At 42.1% G+C, this 23,188-nt stretch overlaps 1 protein-coding gene and 1 long non-coding RNA gene across 2 annotated transcripts; one reads left to right on the top strand and one right to left on the bottom strand.

Annotated features, from left to right (window-relative positions):
• Positions 1-506: 506 nt before the first annotated feature.
• Positions 507-4,979, bottom strand: LOC117003073. The gene is made up of 3 exons (XR_004419454.1): positions 4,894-4,979; positions 2,710-3,349; positions 507-1,230 (listed from the first exon to the last, which is right to left on the bottom strand). It is a non-coding gene; the product is annotated as an uncharacterized LOC117003073 (long non-coding RNA).
• On the top strand, positions 4,818-12,396 carry ESX1 (ESX homeobox 1). The gene is made up of 4 exons (XM_033072703.1): positions 4,818-5,226; positions 5,303-5,348; positions 9,800-10,086; positions 11,002-12,396. The coding sequence occupies exons 1-4, from the start codon at positions 4,847-4,849 to the stop codon at positions 11,225-11,227; spliced, it is 939 nt and encodes a 312-aa protein (XP_032928594.1). The 5' UTR covers positions 4,818-4,846; the 3' UTR covers positions 11,228-12,396.
• The last annotated feature ends 10,792 nt before the right edge of the window (positions 12,397-23,188 follow it).

The raw sequence follows: 23,188 nt of genomic DNA, 5'->3' as shown, positions 1-23,188 counted from the left end.
GTCCTCTAAGTCTAGTCCAACATTCATAGTCAGCCCCTAAATCAAGGAAATTGAAAAAATGTAATTTTCATTCTAGGAATATGCAAACATGATAGAGGACTGACACCCCTCAGAAATGGTAAAATATGAACCCTTAAACAGAGATAAAAAATGGTTTTTTAGTATATTATCTAGCACTCTAAAAAAAAAGACAAATGAATACTGCATCCTTTCTATTTATTCTTGGGCTTCTGAGACCCTAGGTTCTACCAGTTTTTTGCTCCATAAATGCAGAGTCTAGAAACTTTGCCACGTTAAAACATACTTTTTTTTTTACCTTTTAGAAGAGGCGGGAGCTTCATTTTGTTGTGACTCCAAAGGGGTAGCTTTAGCACATCCAGTAAATATTAATTTATCATAATGGCACTGCTAGAGGTACCTGTGCACCAAAGAGCTCTAACACCTAACAAACACCTAAAGGGTTTGAGAAATAGTGCATTCCAGCAGCTGCTGAGAGAACACTCAGAGCAGTATGTTTAGGTCATTCTAGGTATCTCAAAATACATTTATATCACTTCAACAGGAACCTCTTACATGCCAGCCTTTCATGAACAATCTATCTCCTTCAGGAACCAAATGCACAGAGAAGACTGAGGCTCTCAGTTTATTTGTCTGCATAAAATCAAAGGTCTGCAGTGGGAGAAGGAAGGGATCTGAAAGTGAGACTGCCAAGAGATTTGGATGGGGACACAACAGAGGGGCATCTGCTCCAGGTGGATTGGTGAGAATGAGCACAGTGACAGCAGTGTCTGCCATCTCAACACAATGCCTTCTCCATAGTCAGCAACATTCCAATTCTTATCTTACTCTTCTTTCAACTAATATTTTATTGTGCTTTTGAATATGCAGCACGGAGAGGGAAGCTGAATTGCCATGTACTGCACACATATTTTTTTCCCAAGCAGTCAAGTATGCCTAATCAGCAAAAAGCACTTACATTCTTTTCACAAGTTATTAACTGAAATGGGAAACCAGCTTACTGTGATTCCATTACAAAAGAGTTACTGCACTCTGGTGCAGCTGGTATAATAAGTATCAATTGGCTCGAGAGAGACCAACTAAGGCTGTACCACAACATTCAGTCTCGCATTTCCCCAGCATTTACAGGATTGCCACACGTAACCTAGATCTAATCCCATAAAATGAAAGAGAGGTGCTGATCCCCAAGTTCATGCAGATCTTCAGGCCTCTCTGTAAAACAGAAATAGAATAAGAAACCAGTTGTGTTAATAAGAATATTAACAATCTGAAGAGGTATATTGGCATTAAAGGTGTTCAGCACTTTTCATCTGCTTCACAGAACATCAGCCACAGTCAATGCAGAGCTCTCATCGCTTCTGCTTTACCCAAGTTTTGCACTTAATTCTCAAGTTAGTAGCTGTTTTCTGTCTTCAAGCCAATAAAGATCCATGCTAAGCTATCAAACCAATTCCTTGGGCATTCTTCAAGAAATTTTTCCTGTTAACTTCATCCATATTTCATCTCAGAACATTTTTTCTATGTAGAAACGGACAGGATTGTTTTCTAAGCCTAAATATTAAACTTAATTAACATCTATTAATGTACTTAAGGCAGTATAAAGAATGCTGAAATACAGTATCAACATGCAAAAAAGCACAGCAAACACCAGTGCCCCTCCTGCAATTGCAACTCTGCTGTCATCCACAAACATGCATATGCTTCAACTTCCAAACACTCCATGGACAAGGTGAGCTTTATGATTCATCTGTCACTTTTTACTTTGTATGGGAGTCAAAGAAAACCAAGAAATAAGTAGCAACAAGGTTGGTTAAGCACAAAGTAATGAAAATGTATTTAAATCACACTCTTTTAGGGTGTTTTTTAACGGCATTATGCAGCAACTATGTCATAGGTTGCTCAGCTCATGACAAGACACAATACAAATCCAAAACAACAACTCAAACATCAGTCAGCAGTATAAATGTGACCTGCCTGAGGACATCTGAAAAATACAAACCTGTTGTGGGTTTACTTTGGCTAAACACAAGTTGCCACCAAGCTGCTGTCTCCCCTCCTTGACAGAGATGGGAGAAAATAGGACGAAAATAACCATGGATAAAAATAAAGACAGTTTAATAATGCAAAGATAGAGGCCAGACACAGAAGCAAAGGAAGACAAAATATTTTTTGTCTATTTCCCATTAGCAGACAATGTCCAGCTACTTTTGGGGAAGTAGGGCTTCCGCCCATGTAGTAACTGTTCTAGAAGACAAATTCCATAATAATAAATACCCAACACTCTTTTCTCTTAGCCTTTATTGCTGAGCAGACATCATATGGTCTGGAATATCCCTTTGGTCAAGTGGGGTCAGCTGTCCTGGCTCTTCTCCACTATGGGTCTCTTCCACAACAGGCTGCAGTCCTTCAGGAACAGACTGTTCCTAAGTGGGTGCCACATGCGATCACAATTCTGCCAGCAAACCTGTTCCTGCACTGGCCCCCAAGGGGTCATAAACTCCTGTGGTACATGCAGGGTACATCCATCCACCTGCTCCAGCTTCTCCCTGGGCTGCAGGTGTATCTCTGCTCCACCACGGATCCCCATGGGCTCTTGGGGCACAGCTGCCTCACCATGGCCTTGTTCCACAGGCAGCAGGGGAATCTCTGCTCTGGCGCCTGGAGAACCTCCTGCCCTTCCTCTTCACTGACCTGGGGGTCTGCACAGCTGTTCCTCTCATATTCTCACTCCTCCCTCTGGTTGCAGTTACTATTGTGCAGGGTTTTTCCTCTTCTTAATTCTGTTGTCCCAGAGGTGCTACCAGCACCAAGAATCCAATTGGAATTCCTAAGGCATGCTCTCCAAGATGCAGGGGCTCCTCTTTGACCATAGACACATGTGTGACTGTAACATGTGTAACTAGAAAACAAGCGTATCACTGGTTATTTCACATCCAGGACATTCCTTATGAAGTTCTGACAGCTTCTTTCATCAGAGGAAATTAGATTGCTCAAGTCTTCTTTCCTGGAATTGACAGCATTTGGTCCATAGCATGCAGAGAATAATTGTTTTTCCCAACACAAATGTGTCATTTGTTTTTCCAACAAATATGAACAGGGCAATAAATTAGGAAATGTCAAGAAAATCCCATGTAAAAAACCTCACTTTTTGTAAATGTTATCCAGAGTCATCTTTCACACAGGCACCTTAACTTTTTCAAGAGTTTGTATTACAAAGTGCTGTCCCAAACGTTCTCAGAGGATGCCACAGGAACAGGATCACAAAGGTATTGCTTTGGCCAAACCAAATTGTGGTAGTGAAAGGAATGAAGTCAAGGTCTGAGTCAGAGTTCTGCAGCAGAACAGAGAGACAGCAAGGAGTTCTGTCAGTACAAAGGTACAAGCACTAAAGCAGTCACACAGCCCCAATGAAGTGAGAGGAGAGAACGAAAAAATTTGCTATGGGCTGCAATGCCAGGAGTAACCAAAAGATTTTTGACAGGTCACAGAGTCAGGAAGCTTTTCTGCACTGTCAGCCTCTATGTCTTTAGCTAGAATGCAAACTAATCCAGCCTTGATATGAAGACACAGAACACCAAACTCCAACACTTCTGTTTCAAAACTTAGATACAGACACACAGATTTTTAGATCTTTGCCTCATTTCTAACTTAAATTTGTCTGGCTTCAGCTTCCAGCCACTAGTTCTGGGGTTTGGGGGTTCTTAGCCCTTTTCTGCTGTACTCTCTGTAAGACTCTCTAGAAAGTAGTATCTCATTCTCATCCCCCAAAATCAAGATCTCAAGTTCAAGTAATTTTGTCATCTATTTTATGACAGTCCCTATCAGTACACCACAGTAAAATCCCGTAACTGCTGGAAGTCTCCCGGTGCAGGAAATCGTTTCCAGGCCTCCTGTTGAGGAACCATTGCTGTAACAGGGCTGACAACAGAATTATAGCAGGAATGGAATTAGAGATCTCCAGGATAAAGGACTCTGTCCTGCATGGGTTTGTGCACTTTCCCTTCACCAGCTGGCACACGGTACTTCGCAAGGTCAGCCTTAAAAAGCTGAATTCAACAAGTGTAAGGTCATCAGGGGCAATAAATGTAAACACTAGCGACTCTTCTCCCTCATTGTTGGGTCCCAGCCGGGGTTTCTCGGCCCTCGCTGCGGACCCGACCGCAGCTCTCGAGGAGCCGGGCACGGCTCTCCCGCCCCGCGGGGGCACCGCCACAGCTTCACCGCAGCCGCCCCGTGCCCCGCACGAGGCTTGGAAAAGTTACCGGCACCTGCGGGAGCGGAGCGGGCGGGGGCACGGCCCGAGGGCAGCGAGCGGGCACCACGGCCCGAGGGCAGCGAGCGGGCACCACGGCCCGAGGGCAGCGAGCGGGCACCACGGCCCGAGGGCAGCGAGCGGGCACCACGGCCCGAGGGCAGCGAGCGGGCACCACGGCCCGAGGGCAGCGAGCGGCACGGCCCGAGGGCAGCGAGCGGCACGGCCCGAGGGCAGCGAGCGACAGCACGGCCCCAGGGCAGCTAGCGGGCACCACGGCCCCAGGGCAGCGAGCGACAGCACGGCCCCAGGGCAGCGAGCGGCACGGCCCGAGGGCAGCTAGCGGGCACCACGGCCCGAGGGCAGCACGGCCGCGGGGCAGCCCCGCCGGGGCGGCTCTCTGTGCCCGCCCGGGGGAGGTGGCCCGGCTCCTGCGCGGCGAGCGGGGCCCGGCGCGTCCCACCCCCGGCCTTGACGCCACGCGTTAATGAAATGCTAATGCCGGGGCGCGGAGCCGGGCGCTGCCCGCGCCCATAAAACGCGGCGCGGCGCGGTGCGGGGACCGTACCCGCAGCCATGCAGAGCGCGGCCCCCGCCGCCCCGCCGGCCCTGCACCTCCTCACCTCCTACTTCATCGACAGCATCCTGGGCCGGGGCCCCGCCGCGGGCCGGCACGGTGAGGGGCGGCCCGGTGAGGGGCAGCGGGGTCGCTCCACGCCCGCCCACCCCAGTAACTCCGCGGTTTCTCCCGCAGGCGCGGAACGCGCGGAGACGCCGCGGCCCGGCCGAGCGGAGGAGCCGCAGGCGGAGGAGCGCCAGGAGCGCCCGGCCGGCTCCGAGGCGCCGGGTCCCGCCAAGAGGAAGCAGCGGCGGTACCGCACCACGTTCAGCACCTTCCAGCTGGAGGAGCTGGAGCGCGCCTTCTGCAAGTCCCACTACCCCGACGTGTTCACCAGGTAGCGGCGGAGGGGCGGGCGGGCCGGGCCGGGGCGGCGGGCAAGCTCCGGCTCTAACCGCGTGTTCCTCCCGCAGAGAGGAGCTGGCCCTGCGCCTTGACCTGACGGAAGCCCGGGTGCAGGTGAGTGCCGGAGGGGACGAGGGGTGACAGAGGGTGGAACACAGCGGGTTTTCCCTCTTGCCGGGCCAGGCGACAAGGGAAGAGCGGCGGTGCCGGGCACGCGTCCTGTCCGCGGCGGGTGGTGCTGAAGGAACGGGGAAGGGGCGCGCTCTCCGGCTCGGGGACATGGCCAGGCTGCCCTTCACTCCCGCTTGTGCTGCCGCCTGCATGGGTCGAAAGGCAGGTACTGGCTCCTGAGTTTTAAAATAGGATTTTAAAAGAATTAATTATGTTACTTACAAAAAAATGAAGTGTTCCGTGAGGCATCCAAAGTTATTTACCGAGGCAGAGTTAACATCCTTCTTTTGGTCTTGCTTAGCTCAATAAAACAGTCACGCTTCTAAATGACCAGTTAAAACAAATGAAAGATTAATTTGACCATCATATATGACAACCAGGTCCTGTTCAGGAGAATTTTATGCCCAGTTGGGCGGTGATTGCAGCAAAGCCTGTAGGACTTCAGCATACTTAGACAAACATTAATTACTTGAAGGCTGCAGTTTGCTTAAACTACAAACGACCCCTAGTAACTTTTCCTGACTCTATGCACTCCTGCTTAACAATATCCCTTAAAAACCCTTTTCTTTAGATTCATCTCTTGACAACCTAGAAATCCCCTTTTTATACTGAAATTATAGCCTTATAAAATAAAAGAAAAAGGTGTGAAGGCTTTCAAGCATTTATGAACTGTAAATGACAATTATACTAAATTTGGCTTGTGCTGTAGATCAGATATTGACTGTTCCAGTACAACTCTGGGTATGCGCCTATTTGTGAAAGAGTAGAACTCGTACAGCTGCTCAGTGTGACAGTCCTGCTTACTACTGCGTAGCTTTGATACTGTTTATGCCAGATCATTGTTTGTAGACTTGTCATTACTCCAGTCACTGGATCTGCGATGGTTCACACCACAGTTACAATCTGTAAAACTGTAACTTTTTTTAGCTTTTGATTTTAATATGCACCATCCTCGGAAAAGGCATTAGAAGTATGAATGGTACTTTATAATTGACTCAAGAATACCTAGATGAGCTTTTCAGATCTCTTTTGTGGACATGGAGGAAATTATGTACCCTCCACCCTGCCTAACACCAACAATGACTAAAACCTCCAGTCACTGACGTGTCCCAGTCTCTGACAATTGCACGTGGCATCTAACAATGAAAAAGACATGGGTGAAAAGCTGTTACTTTAACTGTTACTGTCAAATTCCCTTTGTGCTGTACATACTCTGTAGACCCTGTGAAGGAATGGTGCAGTGGTACCTGGCAGAGAGGAACTCTTCTCCTAATGACTCATCTAAAAAAAAAAACAAATGGAAACATTTGTGTTTGATGGAGCCAAAAAGGAATTAACAAGTAAAATAATAGAGTTGTTGCATCCCCAGTGGATGGAAGGAACAGCAAAGAGCTGTTCCTGGTACCTCTTTGCCTCCTTAATATGTTAGATCTTAACACAAGTCTCCTGAGCATGAAGCATGGAATCAGCACAGTTGTTTAGTGCACAGAGCCAAGCCCCAGTTCCTATCCTGTGGGAAACTGGGCTCAGCTGGAGGGAAGGGAATGTGAAGGAATAACAGTGATGTTCTTAAACTACTGTAATCACCAAATATTTGCCACATATGCCCATGATCTCAGTTGCTCTGTAAGGCATCCTGTGTGAAATTAAGACTTCCAATCCTCTCCCATGATACCTGGATAAATCAGCTGACATGGAAAGTGGCATATCTTTACTTAGACAAGTGTCAACTCGAGAAATTACTCTTACCCAATGCAGTCAGACCGTTTCTTCACCTCAGTGTATTTTACAAATGGAGGTTTGCTTCTCTGGGGAGAACCCTCTGTCGATCAGCTGAAATGGGTACCAGCCACTGCACTGCTCCTCCTCTTGCCTTTTGAGTCTTACATGAGAATGAACAAATAAGAAAAAAAAAAGGCTCATTCCATCCTAATTTCAAAGAGATGCCCCTCACCCAATGCCCCCTTTATTTACCTTTCTAGAGTAAGGGAGAGGGTGCATTCCTTACCTTGGGAAAGAGGCAGTCAGACAGTCTGCAAAACCCTTTCCTAGCCTGGAGCCATGTTGGGAGTGCTCTTCAATAGCATTTGCAGCTGTTGCTGCCATTCATGTTTCCCATTATACATATTGTTAGGATGGGAAGAAAATAAGAAAAAATTAAAGGAATCTTTCATCTTGTTACCATGAGGGGTAAAAGGTTTCATGGGTATTTCACTGCCATAAACTGCATCAGTTTTAAAACACTGGCTTACAGATATAACTGATCTAGACATCCTTGCAATATTTTCTCATTACAATCCTCTTATTCACTTACAACAGAAACACGATACAGTTATGCACATCCATGTATCTTTTAGCATCATTAGGTATTACATCAATTAAATAGGATATATTTTTAAAGAAAATTACAGCAAGAAAGCAATCAAATTTTACATGCTTATATTTTCCTTCATAAAAGACCTGAATCTCTTGTCAGATATGCATGATGCTAGTAATTGCAAATATAATCTCAGTAATATTTAGCATGCAATTCAAAACTTGATGGTTTAAAACTCATTTTTGAGTATTAAGTAATACTTTTTTCTAGAGTATTTTGCCATTGATATTACAGTCATAAAAATCTTAAGACTTGTAGCAGTTTCTGTTATGGTTAGTTTGTCAGTTCAGATGTGTCTGAAAATAGAATAAAGGCAATTTAAGCCTTTTATTGGAAGCAAAGGAAAACTGCTTAACAAAAGGTTCAAGATGATTAATCTGAATGTTAATGACTATAATGTGTGCAGTAAATTTTGAAAGCTGTTTCTCATGTCAATCTAAGGTATGAGGCATTGGTCTACCCTGTTATTACTTGAACTGATGAGTTTGTACCAACAGGAATGGAAAGCCAGCTTTTTTCTAGCAGTAATTGTTAGATATCTATGCTGGTATTTCCTTCCAGTTTGAGAAATACAAAATCTGAGAGATTTATTTTATTTTGAGGTTAAGCTCAAAATTACCTGTAACATTAAAAAAATTATTATGTAGGCAAAGGGCATGTGTGAGTGATCAAGTAGATTTGCTTTAGGACAGAGAAAGCAGAAAAGCAGATATTTGATTTTGTGTTAGGCTTCTTTATGAAGAGCAGATTGAAGAACAGTGCTAAGATTGAGTAAGGACATGAAAACCCTTGCAGCATTTATCCTCCTTAGGAAAGGCAGTATCTGCATATCTGCAGTGTGAGACAGTTATTGCCTTTTCAGCTGGGCTTTTTTTCATAGAAAACACTAACACCTTTGAGTTGGTGGTCTCCTGTGAGATCTTACCTAAGCTCCACTTACAAATATTTAGGATTACTGGTTAACAGTGATTGAAAATCATCTGATCCCAGTAATGGAGTTTTCCTTACCAGACCCCTATCTTGGACTAACACTAATGGAATATCTAGTCCTCACTGCCATGCAAGCATAGCTGTCTGGCATTTCACAGGTTCAGATATTCCTTTGTGAGACATCTATTGAAAGCTGATGGTTACTGGAGGAAAGACCAAAGAATGAGCCTTAACACTCAAGAATTTCAAGTACCAAATTCAAAATTTTGACGTTCTGATTTTCTGCTGAGCACACCTCCCTGTGCTGACTGCCTGTGAGTGAGACAGTTCTGTGTTGCACACGGAACCTAAGGGATAAAAATCCCTCTTCCAGGAGAACAGCAACTTTCTGGTGTAAATATACAGCATGCAATGAAAGGTCTAACATAGTACTTCTTCAGCTGGATCCTGAGAACCCCAGAGCAAGTGCTTTGAAAGAGTCAATTGTTACTGACAAACAACTCAGGACAGCAAGGCTGGGGCATGCTGCAGCCTTGTTTGGGCATCAGCACCCCAGTGTGTGGAGGGCTTTTCCCCCAAACACATTTGTGTCATTTAAGCACCTGAAAGTAAGTTACACTGCTGGAAATGGTCATAGGGCATGGCTGAGGTAAACCAAGCTGGGTCCCCCAAAACCTGATTTTTAAATACTGTATATGCTATTTAAAACTCTTAGAAAACAATCTTTGTACTGTATTTTAATTGCTACCTCCTGAATGGCTAGGTTGAAATTTAACTTTCAATAAATAGGTTATGAAAGGAAGAGTGATCATTTTTAATAATTGCTTTTGTGTTTCAGGTGATAGGTTAATGGCTTTAAAACATATGTGACTCTTCAGTCAGAGAGTAGTCAAATTTACAATATTTAAAAGTGATGTATTTTGTAATAAACCCACTAAGGCATTTATGAAAAGATCTTTTATATTAAAGAAGTGGGGTTTGCTTTACCAGTAATTATTTTGCCATCCATATCAATATGTGCTATAGTATCTGGTAAGACAAATTGCAGAGCAAGTTCAGCTAATGCCTTTATAATTTCTTATTGAAGGTCTGGTTCCAAAACAGAAGGGCAAAGTGGAGGAAACGTGAAAAAAATGAAATTCTGGGGACTGTTCCGGGAATCTCCTTAACGCACCCCCTCGGTCTGTTTCTGGATGTTCCACTGAGTCACTCTCCCCTCCTAGATCACACGTGGAGGTCAATGCCTCTTTCAACATTGGCTGTGCCATCCATGTCCCCAGCTTTTAATCCTTCAACCTTAGGGCCATTTGGCCTCAGCAGTCTTACCTGGACTTCTCTCTTCAGAAATCCTATATTAAATCCACATTTTGGAAGGTACAGAATAATTTTCTTTTTTATGAATCTCAAAATTGTTAAAAATGCTGCATTTACATTATTTTGCTACTTGCATGTTCTCAATAAACTTACTAAAATGGGTTAGCTCTTGTGTAGGACCACTTGATAAGAACAGCAAGATCTGGGTTAAATCATGCTAATAAAATCTTAATGTGTAATTGCTTTTTGAAGACAAATTGTGCATGCATACTTACTGCAATTTTGGTCTCACTGAACTCTAGTCTTCATACAGACTGCTGTGACCTGTGTGGCTGCAGCTCCATCCTTCTCTCTTGCCCTCTCTCAACTATAAATACATTATATATAAAATACATAAATACATTATATATTACATATTATATATAAGTATATAAAAATACTTTAAAAATAGAAGATAGGACTCTTGCTGAAATTAGAGCTTGTATCTTGTCTGCATTGACAGACAAACAAATGCTTTTCACATGGAATCAATTGATCTGAACAAATTGTCTGCATAAACAGCTATATAAATTGACCTTTTTATGAGGTGGTTTATTGCCTTCACAGAACAGGCTGATCTACAGCATCCAAGGTTTGTTTAGAAAGGATTTAGCATGAGGGGTTAAACAAATGGTTGCTGGTTTAGATAGCTCTATGCAATGTCTGATCATCTCTTGATCTTATTTAAAAGTGGTTTGGGTTTTTATTTAGAGTGGAGTTTTCTGCTTGTTTGTTTTTTGGATTGTTTGTTTGGGTTTTTTTTTAAGGGCAAAACACTATATTAAAAAATAAAGCTAAAAAATGTACATTTGGAAGAAAATGGAAATTTTGGAACTTTTTTTCTAATACTTTGGTGGGGGGAAGCTGCAACTCAGTAAGTATTTGTTCTCCAAAACAAGTCTTAATTTGGGTAATATTGACTTCTTTCAAATACAGGTTTCTCAATGCTTTAAATCCTCTCGTGACAACAGCTTCAGTACTAATGAAAGCTCCTGGACCCCCGTCAGACCCTGTTCTCACTGCCTTCACTGATCCAGCAGCAGCTGAAAGGAAAACGTCAAGCATTGCAGCACTAAGACTCAAAGCGAAAGAACATTCAGCACAAATCCCTCAATTAAACCTCATCTCCAGTCTTACAAACACTAACAAAGAACTTTGTTAGGAGCTCTCCCACAGACTACAGCCACGGAGGGGAAAGTGAATGCCTTCTCCAATAAGTAGCTCTCATTAGAGAGACACATTTAAGAAAAGAAAACACACACACACACACAGAGCTGTATTTCCTGCAGCTTCAGTAACAGACTGAAAGGAAATAAACCTGCTAAACTTTGTTTTCCTTCATTACAACATGAAATCAGGTAGTAAATTGGCTTGTATCATTTCTTGCACTGCAGAAACAGAAGCAGGAACTATCTCATCTTTGTAAATCAGGCTAATGTGTATCTGAAGCTTTAAATCACCGAACTCACCAGAAGCTAGTCCAAAGGCTCCAAATTCTTTGTAGGAATACCCCCTTTCTAAGCAATTTTAACTTCTGAGGAGGAACTCATACATACAGTACTTGAGAATCAGTACACAGTTATTAACTTGGAGACCATGCTTCATGTTGAAGTGCAAATGCCAGTGAAATATTGCATTCTAGACAGACTTAGCAGGAATGAGATGTGAACTATTTTCAGTATCGACTTTTGATTCAAAACGAGGTTTATGTAAAGTGTACCTTGTTTCAAATTAAAAAAAAAGGTTTGCTTTATATTCAGGGTAGCAGAGTCTTAACTAAGAAAGTTTAACCTCTGTACATGAACTGTATCCTGTGAAAGTAGGTTAGCAGTGTGCAGTAAATTGTGTGTAGTTCTCTGTCTATGTATATACATGTCAATCAGTAGCTTGTATACGAGGTTGCTGAACACTTTTAGCAAGATTTCTGGCACACCTTACCAGACCAGTTAACAGATTACTTGTATATTTTTAGACATTTCATGCCTTGAGTAGTTTCATAATTTAAATGAATACTTAATGTGAAGTGTGAAATTCTTCCTTGGACCAATGCTGAAATGAGTGAAAACAGAGGCCTTACTGAACAGGAGTCTACAGTCCCTCACAATCCTGGACTCCAAGACAGGTCATTTTTAAGTCTTTGCTGAATTTCCCCATCCAGGACATGGGACTGAGAACAACTCTCCACAGGTCTGATGCTTTAGTGTAAAGTGAGGATGTGTAGTATCCTCCTGGTGCTTCAGTGAAAAGTGAGGATGGGTCATTTTTGCAGCTCACTGCCTACCTCACAGGGCTGTTGTGAGGACTCATTAAACAAACACGACAGTGTGCAAATGGCAGAGTTATACAAGTGCTAATTTTTGCTTCACAGCAACAAAAGAAAGGCCAACAGTTGGCTGCCCATGGAGATCACCTTTCCCACACCTGTAACAGAGGTCCAAGCAAACTCTGTTCCTGTGGTTGACAGCATGGAACTCCTCCACTGATGCTGCCTGTTTTCTCAAAACTGTCCTCAAACACATTTACACTGAAAATATTTCGTGTATTTTAGAATTTCTTTCTCAAGGCAGCTCTGGGCCTACTCTGAAGACTACACAGTTGTGTTCTCAGCTAGAGTTTGAGGTGAAGAGCTCCAGCTCCATTGCTGTTGTTGTTGCTTCTGGAGAGTGCACCTAGCTTGTACTTAGCTCCAGGGCAGAAAAGGATCATACAAATACACCTCACTTCCCACAGGAGTGGAAGTGTTTCTGTTTGGGTTCCGAGACCTCACTGGTAGCACAGGTAGGAGAAGGTGGTGGTATTTCAGCTGATAGGAAAGGGCAGCACCCTACCTGAGTTACAGCAAGGCTGCACTGTGTGTCAAGCAGCAGGAGACTGGGGAAGTGAAGTAAGCAGGACCTCTCACACAAAGTTTGAGTGTGTTTCTTCCACAACAGCTATTTGCTTCCACCAGTCCACTCTCATGGCCCAGGCTGCCAACTGGCAGCACAACACGGTATCCACTCAAGTGTTGAGTTTGTTCCAAATAAACCTTTTAAGTAGGTTAATGGCTTGAAAACTGTCATTACACAACTCCTGTTCTGTACAAGCCTCTGTGGTATCTTTCCTTGCCACCAGTGTCTCTCTCTTGCAATGCAGAGAGGTTCTGCAGGAAAGGAGACTCACTATTTCATTTAAAGTAGCAGAAACTGTCCTGCATTTGCCGTGAGCCATTAAGAACTCTGCATAAATAATAAAACCTGAGTATTTTTGCCAAATTATATTCCTAGACAAGTTCACCAGAAGCAGCATGTGAAAAATAAGAGATAAAGGCTAGTGTAATATATTGCATGAAATAGTAGGTTCTGTGTTATGACCAAAGTCTTCATCACTGACCAGAGGGCCACAGATATCTCACTCAGGGATGGGGGAATCAAATTCACAAGCTAAATTTCAGCAGTTACATAAGAGATAACATTTACCTATCAACAAAGTTTTTCCAATAGCTATGGTTAGAAATAATTTCAGGGACAGCAATTAAGCACACAGAGACAAGTGACTTCACTTATGTGCATGACAGCTCCTGGCAGAGCTGGGAGATGCTCCCTCCACCCAGCACACACAGCCACTTCAGCACCACTGTGGGAATTGCAGGGTTGGACAGCAGGGTTGGCTCCTAAAGCCTTGCCAGTCTGAGTGCTGCTCTGTCCTAACTCTCCTTAAAACAGGGCAGGCTTCTCCAAGACATCCTCCTCCCTCACTGAGACCACAGCCAAGCCCCTGCTGGGTGCCACTCCCCTGCCAGCTGTGAACTCTTCCCAGTGTCACACTGAGGCCAGGACTGTCTCCTTTGGGCACACTTCTGCATGGCTCTGCAGCTTCAAGCTACTGTGCCCGATTTGATACATGGCAGAATAGCAAAGGTAAGAACATTGCCTGTTTTGTTCCTGGTGAAGGAGAAGCTGTCATCCCTGTGCCATCTGGGCAGGAGGCAGGGTCTGCAATCATCTGCAGTTCCCAATGGGTACAGGTAGAGAACATAGCTTCCTGATGTTTCATCTGGATTTACTTTGAAATGAAGAGAGTTTTTCATCCGAGGTGATTTCATTCTTTCTGCTTTAATGAGTCCTTCCAAGAAATTTCCATTCTTCCATCTGACTTGAAATCCAGCTGTGAGAGCTAATGGTATTATGAAAATAAATATGCAGGGCAACACTTCACAAATCAGCTTAGGAACCACAGAGCGCTCACAACCAAAACTCAGCAAGTTTTACATGTTAATTATTACTACCTTACAATGAAATATTGCAGCAAGGGAAGAAGGTTTACTTATTCAGTCTGTTTAAATTTTAAACAAAGATCTTAATTACCAGCTTTTATGAATATAGTACTAAAATTGCATTTTTAAAAATGTTGGAGAGCAACTAACTGAAAAACCTTCAGCCTAGTTTTGTAGCTGTACATGGGGTCAACAACTTTGCTATTAATCAAGCAGGGACATTTGCTTTCCTAGCTTTTCTCAGGGCAATGGGGTCTACACCTCCCATATCCTAAACAAGTCAGCCATTTTACATTTTACATTCACATTGAACATTGCAATTATTTCCTGACATTTTATCTTGCATTGTGCAATAAATTATTTAGTCCTAATTTAGGCAAAGCCTGCACTCACTGATCTGGATTGAGACTGCAGGATTTGTCCTGATGCCTCTCTTCTGAATAAAGAAGGGTTGCAGCCAAAATCTTCTCTGGGTGACATCAAGATTGTTTCCTGGCACAGATTTCAACTGAAGCAGGCCTGAAGCCCTGGTTGTTTTGTTGGGTTTATCTGATTTTCCTGAAAGCAAAAATATATGGGAGGATATACAAAGTCACTGAGAAATCTGAATACAATCCCACCACATTCATCTTCTACAACTACTGAGGAAAAAACCTCTTATTTTCAAATTAAATCTCTTCACTTTACCCTCCATATCACAATTTTTGAGGTGTTTTGCTGGAAGATCCTGAAAGCATATTAGTAACTCTTCAGAAAACATTGATAAATATTTTTATTGGAGGACTCACATTTGGCTAAATTGTCAGTTTTATTCAGTTTGTTCTCTGGTTCAAGTTCAATTCTGGTGCCATAGGATGTTGGATAAATTTCCGTATTTCCAGTGACAAAATATCATCAGAACCCTGCCTACAAAGAGTGAGCGATTTTGTTGGGTAAAGAAAAAAAAAGGAGAATAATAGGCCAGGTGTTTGAAGAAAAGACAAAGAAACAAGCACAGTAGGGTGTTCTGACTCACAAATCTGTATTGAGAAAGAAGTATTCACGAAGAAAATTAATTTAAGAAGTATGTAGTTCAGGTTTTGAGCCCATAAGTTCCTTTCAAAAACAGATTAGTGATTAAAAACTTTTTTAGTCTAGCAATCTCTTAAACAATTAGCACAGTAATTGGAAAGGGACTACAAATTCAAATCTAGATGGACATAAAAGACTTTCCCCATAGAGCTTTGCCTTGGTTTTGTGGGTAACTGGCATGCACCTGCCTTTACCATCAGTGGGACTGAAATACTGAAGAAGTGCTCTGAATAGGGATACAAATGCCCCAAACAGTAATGCCATACAAATTACTTAATTCATGTAAAGTAGAAGTAATTGTATTGATTATGAATGTGTGAGTGACTCCTTTATTTCAAGTTATATGAGATGTAAGCCACCAGCTTTCAATGGGGTCCTTGCTGCAAATTTGCCAACCATAGAGTGGGATGTTCCTTTTTTCCTTATTTTGAGCAATAAATCCAATGCACTGCCATTTGGAAACAGAGATATGCTGACTTTAAGCTAAATCAGGTAAATAAGGATTTCTCTCCTCCAGCCAGACAGAAATTTTGCTCTGCATGTTCATCCTGCAAAAGATGCTGAAATCAAAGAAAAAGGAACATAACGGAGAAAGATCCCCAAACTTCAGACATTTTTCTTCAAAGTAGAACTTTCTTTCCCCCTTTTTGCTATTGTTGTCATAAAACACCATGGATCACCAGATAAAACTTACACTGCCAAAAGGAAAGAAAGGAAGGGAGGGTGAGAGAGATTGTACACAGTGTGTCCCTAACAATATAATTACCTAACAGCAAATGTCTGACTTACAGCTTCCCAGGAAGCTGCATGAAGAACACATGCAGGAACAACACTGTACTAATATATTCACACCTGTGCCTCACTTACTTCAGCTGCACTGCCACCCAAAAGGCAGAAAAGGCAGTTAAGGACAGGGCACTTCTGTAGACCTTAGAGTCCTGCAGTTCTACATGTGGAGTCTTAAGAAATCGAGCTATTGGGCGGTGTCACAGTCTGCCCTGATTCTGGCTATCCCTCCTGCCCCATCCAGGCTGAGAACAGGGCTGTCCTCACTGCAGCTCTGCCAGCTGCTTGTCTTCTCCTCAGCCCCTGATCACACTGCCCTTACCAATTAACATACTGAGTTTACAAAAAATGTGAGAAAAACCTGGAAAGAACATTGTATTCTCCATTAACTTTATTTGTTGGCTGCAGTAATGTTTTCTATATTCCAGCTGGAGAATTGCTCTGTGCTGGCTGGTGAGAAGCCACTGTAAGATTGAGATGAGCCTGCAAAGTCACACTGGTTGAGTAACAAAACTTTTACATTAAAAATATATAACTGAATGAAGGTCTGTTGTTTGGGTCTGGTTGAGTTGTTGGTTGAGTTTCTTTATTTTATAAAAACTACCTTATCAGAAATGACCTGCACAAAAACTGGGACAAAATACCTGATGTTACAGATAAAAACTTCAGCCTTTGGTGTGAGCAGCATAGTGACATTATTGTGAACTAAAGCAGAAGCAGACAAGACAGCTTGAATTACAGTTTCATCTGGTTCAAAAGGGTTGCTAGTGAAATGTATTTAGGGGATCTGCTAAAGAAAAGAATACATTGCATTTTGTAAGTACCCAGTCACAGCTAGAGATTTTGACAAAAGTTGACTTTCACACGCAATTAAACACAATAATTTCAGTTTTCTAGTTTCATGGAAGCTGATCCACAGACTGCCCTATCTCCAGGGTTATTTTGTACTGATAAAAAATCGTGGGATTAATGTTTGTGAAAGAAGACAAGAAAGGACAGCATTATTATAGCCATATTTTCTATATATCCCAAAGTGAATATAGGAAGAGAAGTGAAGCAGGCTGAAATGTTAATGTATGAGACACTCTCATCAGTAAGTTATCAGAACATCTCAGTCTTACCCCTCTCTTTTTGTGCTCTCTCAAACTGAACTAGTAGAGAAATTGCTGACAGCAGCAATAAAGTTTTCAGGTGATGTTTGGCATTGTGTACATTCAGCTTCTTTGTACAGAGCTGTGCAAAGAGAAAGCAAAGCAGTGAGGGGGCTATGTTTGGAGAACATGGGAGCAAATGGGAGAGATTCTTACTTGCTTCCCAGCTCAACAGCAGGGTTTCTGCTTTGGGACTCTGGTGAGCTCTGAGCTCAGCCCTGGCTGTAAAACAAATAACCTTCCCCAAGCAGGGTGGATGGCAAGTACTAAGGACTGCCAAGACACAGCCTTGAAGACAAAAAAATAAAAAGCAGCATTACTAGAGCATTCACAAAATTCTTAGTTTAAAAAGAACCCAACCTGCATTTCAATTTCTCATCCCAAGTCTCAGAGAAGGCAGGACAGAACCTCATTTATTATTTCCAGCACAGGCATGGCCACTACTATTGACTCTTACAGAATTCTACCTTATGAAGGTGCCATTTCAAATATTTTCAAGAATAACTGTTCTTAAGACAAAAATGCATGGCTATGCTGCAGTCAAATATTCGAAATTAACTACAGACTTAACACTGAAGTGTTCAGCATTTTGCTTGTGGAAAAGCACTTTGACTGGAGAAATAAAAATCAGGGAAGGCCATTCAAAAACCCCAGTGTTTCTTAGGCATGCATATCTAGGAAGAACATATTTGACAATGAAAGAAACTTTGATTATTGTAGCAAATCTACAAGCACTCTCAAATCCCCGCTGTTACTACTCAGAAACTCATTATTCACACCCCACTTCTGACTTGATCTCTGTTCACTGTTAAATCTTCCAGGTATCCACACCACTGCTTCTCACAGAACATTCCTGTACATTAGGAATGACCTAAAAAAAGATCTAGTTGTAGACTGAAAAACAAACAAATGAACAAGAAGAACAAGAAAATACCTAGCTCCAACATACAAGGCAAAAAAGGCCTCAGCAGCCTGTGGAATGAGAGCCATAGATTACTTGTATTAGAGCTAAACCAGCTCAATGAGATCTAACCATGCTGAACTGAGATCTTCTGGTCCCACTGATATATACTGTGAACAGCACAGGGTTTAGAGATGTTAATAATTACTATTATGCTTTTAGTAGCCAGAAAGTTGGGGTTTTAATTGGCATTTTCCCCAAAATTTAGAATTTTTTTTTTTTTGTTGTAAATATCTTTTTCCCCTGGAACTGGCCTCGTGCCAGGAAGATAAGCCATGTTAGACACCCCAGAATATTACTCTTCACTTCCAGAGTTTGCCAGTGTTATTTTGAGGGTCTGGGGTTTTTTTAGGTTTGTTTAAGTCCATTATTAATCAGTTATTATGCCTTGCAAAACACATATTTAAAAGTTATTTTTGTAAACACATCTCAACTGAAATCATGGCTGCATGGTAATAATAAAACAAACCTACAAAATTACAGTCTTAGATAATTCCTGCATTATCTACAGGGGAGAACCATGGGAGTTGTACTGTCAGAATACTGTTGTCTTCCTTTAAAATTTGAAGGTGTTACATATAGACTTTGCAGTTTGGCAGCTAAACTAACAGACAGAAAAATACTCTGTTCTCTGCTACTATTTCAATATGGAAAGGTCTCATACACAATGCAACAGATTCACAGCAGGTCTTTAGAAAATATTGTACCTTTAGTACCTTTGAGTAAACAGGCGACTTTAGAAGGAGAGAAATGAATACAACAAGCAATCCAAACAAATTTTAAAATAATTTCACGAATGGTTTCCCTTTCAGAAGGATAAAAAACTCTGTCTACTCTCTAAAACACTCAAGTGATAGCTTACTTATTAGACAAAAATTAGTGTCCATTCAACCATGAAGAAGACAAGCCATTATATGCTATAAGGGAGATCAAACTGACATCAGCTACTGTACATCTTGACACTTACTACATAATCAAAGTAAACTTTGCTATATGTGTCTGATCTAATGTACCTGTCAGTTATCACTGTCTCTGCTCAGATGAGTTCGTGTGTCACCTATATATGTGGGACAAAACAAATAAATAAATTGCAGTGTTATCTCTTCAAGCTGCTCGCACAGTAAGGGGAAAGTACTTAGTATTCCGTAATGGAGTTAGGAGTAATTTACTGAGAGATAATTTCTTTTGGACCTAAAATCTCCTACCTCCTGTAGAGCAGACAAATAGAACTATCTTACAGGAAATGGGGCATGATAATACTGCTCTTTAAATAGAACTAACAAAATGGAAATACAATAGGCATTACAAAATATATGGCTAACAGTTACCAAAACCTTTGATGTTTTTATAGCTATTTACTGCAAGAGATTGTATTAGCTGCTCCAGCCCATTTTAATATAAAGTTTACCATGTGTTTTCTAAAACACTTTAAAAAAAAAAGTTAAACCTGTAAAGTAGTACTCTCAGGTATTTGGGGAAACTCAGCATGAGAAGGGAAAGCCACTTAGTTGATGAAATAACAAAGACTTGGCAACTAGCTCCTGTAGTGGATAAGAAAAATCTTAGCAAATAATGGCCTTACAGGCCTCTGATCACTTCTGCTCCTTTCTGTCACTTTTGTTCACTGAGAAGAACTCTGGGAAAGGTTTGCTAAGAGAATAGTAAAAAACAAGTTACATAACCTAGAAAAGAAGCTGATGTGTTGGTTTAACATAGCCTGGTTTTTTGGTGGGAGCAGGGGAAGCCACAGAGGTGGCTTCTGAGAGAAGCTGCTTGAAGCTTCCACCGTGTCCAGCAGAGCCAATCTTTGATGGCTCTGAAGATGGACATGCTGCTGGCCCAATTAGAGAAGCTGGCCACACCTCTGTGATGACAAATTTAAGAAAGTAAAAGAAAAGAATCACAGCCAGTTCTTCCGAGGGGTGGGGAGGCGCCGCGGCCATCCCATGGCATGGCAAATGATTCCCTGATACAGAGCTCGAATGAAATCAAAACCAACCTGCAAAACCCAGAAGAACTTTTCAATTCATAGAACTTGAGAACAAAAGAACCTATGGACAACCATTTTCTTCTGAGTCAGAGGACACCTGAGGAGAACAACATGGCGACACTAAGGAAATGAAAGGAAGGAGGGGGAGCAGGTCCTCCAAATATTGGAGCTGATTCTTCTGCAAGCCCTGATGAGGACAATAATACAACAAACTGTTCCCTTGTAATTCATAAAATGCATGGGGGATGCAGAGATCCACTCACAGCCTGTAAGAAAAGGTGCTCATGTTGGAGCGGGTGGATGCTGAAAAACTGTAATCTAGTGGGAAACACAAACAGAGAGAGAAGACTCTTGTTTCCAGAGATAGAGAGCCCTTGTTTCCAAACTAGAGCAGCTTATCCTTAAAAGTCTGCACCCCATGAACTAAAATGACCCACATCATGCAGTTTTGGGAAGACTGTGTTGCCTGTGGGAGGGACTCACGTTACAGCAGGTCGGGCAGGACTGCTACTCATGAAAATTAGAACCACGCTGGAAAAGTCCACAAAGAACTGTCTCCCATGGCATAGCAGAAGAAAATGAAGTGAACTGAAGAAAGATTTTGAGTGGAAAACTGACCAAAACTCTCACATCCTGCGCTGTCAGAGGAGGGTCTGGAGGGGGAGGAAAGGCGTTCTAAAGGTTTATTTAAGTTCTTATTATCCTCTTTTAATTCTGTCAATAATTTTTTTTCTTTCTACCTTTTAAATTTAAGCTTGCTTTGCCTTTAGTGTTTTCTCCTAATGCTTAACTCATGAGCCCTTCAGTTCTTCTTTCCCCCTCCTCTGCTCAACTATAGCAGAGGAGAATGAGTGAATGTTTTTTTTGTGGGTGCCTGGCTTTTAGCGAGTGTCAAACCACGACAGTTGTATAAGTATGGTCACCTCCTGTTTTGGGTTCAGACTGGTCAAGGTTACAGGTGAACACTGCAGGATCAGAAAGCTGATTGGTTGGAAGTAGGCATCAGCAACACCTGCAATGGCAGGCAGCCAGGGCATATTGTTATCTTGTCACAAGAATGTAAATACTTAAAAACTTAGCATCTGAGTACAGCATGAAATGGCCTGGATTTTTGCAATAAATTATTCTCTTCAGAACAAGAACAAGACGGTCCATGTCTCACTGCTACAAGCTTCAACAGTGGTGAATATGGTCTACAGCTATTATAGCCCCACTGGTTTAACCATGCAGAACTAACCTTCCTGTACCTGAACAGAGATGCAGCAGGGTTCAGAGCCTGGGACACTCAACTGGGACGAATTCCACTTCTGACTCTGCCCCTGCACCTCCATGTGTCTTAGGCAAGACACTTCTCCATTTGCCACACTCTGTCCTGTCTGCAAAGCAAAATGTCCTCAGAGAGAAGAGCACCACTCACCCTGCTGCTTTGCACAGCACAGAGAAGTGCCAAACACAACGCTCCAGCACAGCCCCAAAGGGGGTAACCAAGGTCTTACTGGACAAATGAATTTGTCAAGTTGATTTTTCAGGGTTATTTTACCTTTTTTCTGCTTTATACACATACATTCCTTTAATTGTATTCCCTCTTAACTGCATATATTTACCAAAATCATCTTCGTTCTGGCCTCTCTTGGCTTTTCTCTTTTGTCTTGGGTGTAGTGATACCTCTCTAAAAAGAAAAATTATCCAGGAATAAAATTGGTCCTACATGAAAGGTGAAATGAAATGTGTCATGAAAGTGAAATGACTGCAGCTACCCAAACCCAGCTTTGCTCTGCATCCTAGGGTCAAGTTGAATCTCCAGCCACCAAGAATGCTGCTTTATAACAAATTTCTCAGGGCATTCTGTGCTGAGCTTTTTTCCAGAGCATCTCTTTTGTTCATTTGGCTGGTGTCACTTCCCTCTCAGGGAACTTTCTCAGTACAACAAAATATTTATCAATGCTGAATGCTCTGTGAAGTACAAGTGGGAAGATTCTCTTCAGTGGAAGATATTTATAATATTTCACTTTCCAAGTAGCTCTGTGAATACAGAGAAGAAATGCATAACTTAAACACAAGGAGTTACTGACCCAGAAGTGATTAGCATTAGTGTAAAGCTTTCAGACCCTTTTTCATCTTATTGATTCTAAGCAGAATAAATCCGTAAATGATAATAGGGCTCAATTTAAATTACCTACAGCAAGTGCTGCTTTTCAGCTCTCATCAGACAATCATGCTGTTCAATCAGCTCCATTCTGTATGTACAAAGCAAATTAATGTGTATAAAACAGTCGTAACTCAGGCCAGTTTTCAACAAAAGAATCTTTTATGTAGCACACAACTGCCTTTTATCGACATGCTTTTAATTGAACTTCTAATGCTATATCCATATTCCATCTAATTATAGCAGAAAATTCATACATCTTTCAAAATACTGACCATACCTTCTCCTTTGTAAAGTTCCCAGAAACTTTACCAGGGTAGGGAATTATATTCTCAGTTAAGCTTAGATTTGTTTAGAAACACTGAAAGGGCCCATGAAGGCAATTCTGAGCCTAAGGCAGCCAAGCAAAGTCTCAAGGACAATTACAATGGTGCACTGAATCGGCAAGGCCAGCTCCTCACTCCTTGAATCCAGTCTGTAAATGTGCCTCCCAAAGCCAGAGAGAAAGCACTGCACGAGACATTGACAGAGAAGCCTCCAGTCTGCAAGAATTCTTTCTTAAGCAATTTGTTTCTGTTTCAAAAGGCATCTTTTGTGTGTCTCACGTTCTTTACTTGTGTTGCTGAGTTTACCAGGGAACAGGCAGACAGGGTATTACTTCTTTAAAGGGAGAATTCCTGGGACAAAACAAGCAGCAATGGCAGGAAACAGAGAATTAAAGGTGGACTCTGAAAAATACCTCTGGGTCAACCCAAGACATTTG

Source organism: Catharus ustulatus, chromosome 14 (assembly GCF_009819885.2).
Source record: "Catharus ustulatus isolate bCatUst1 chromosome 14, bCatUst1.pri.v2, whole genome shotgun sequence".
Taxonomy (NCBI): domain Eukaryota; kingdom Metazoa; phylum Chordata; class Aves; order Passeriformes; family Turdidae; genus Catharus; species Catharus ustulatus.
This window is presented reverse-complemented; position numbering and strand designations above follow the sequence as displayed.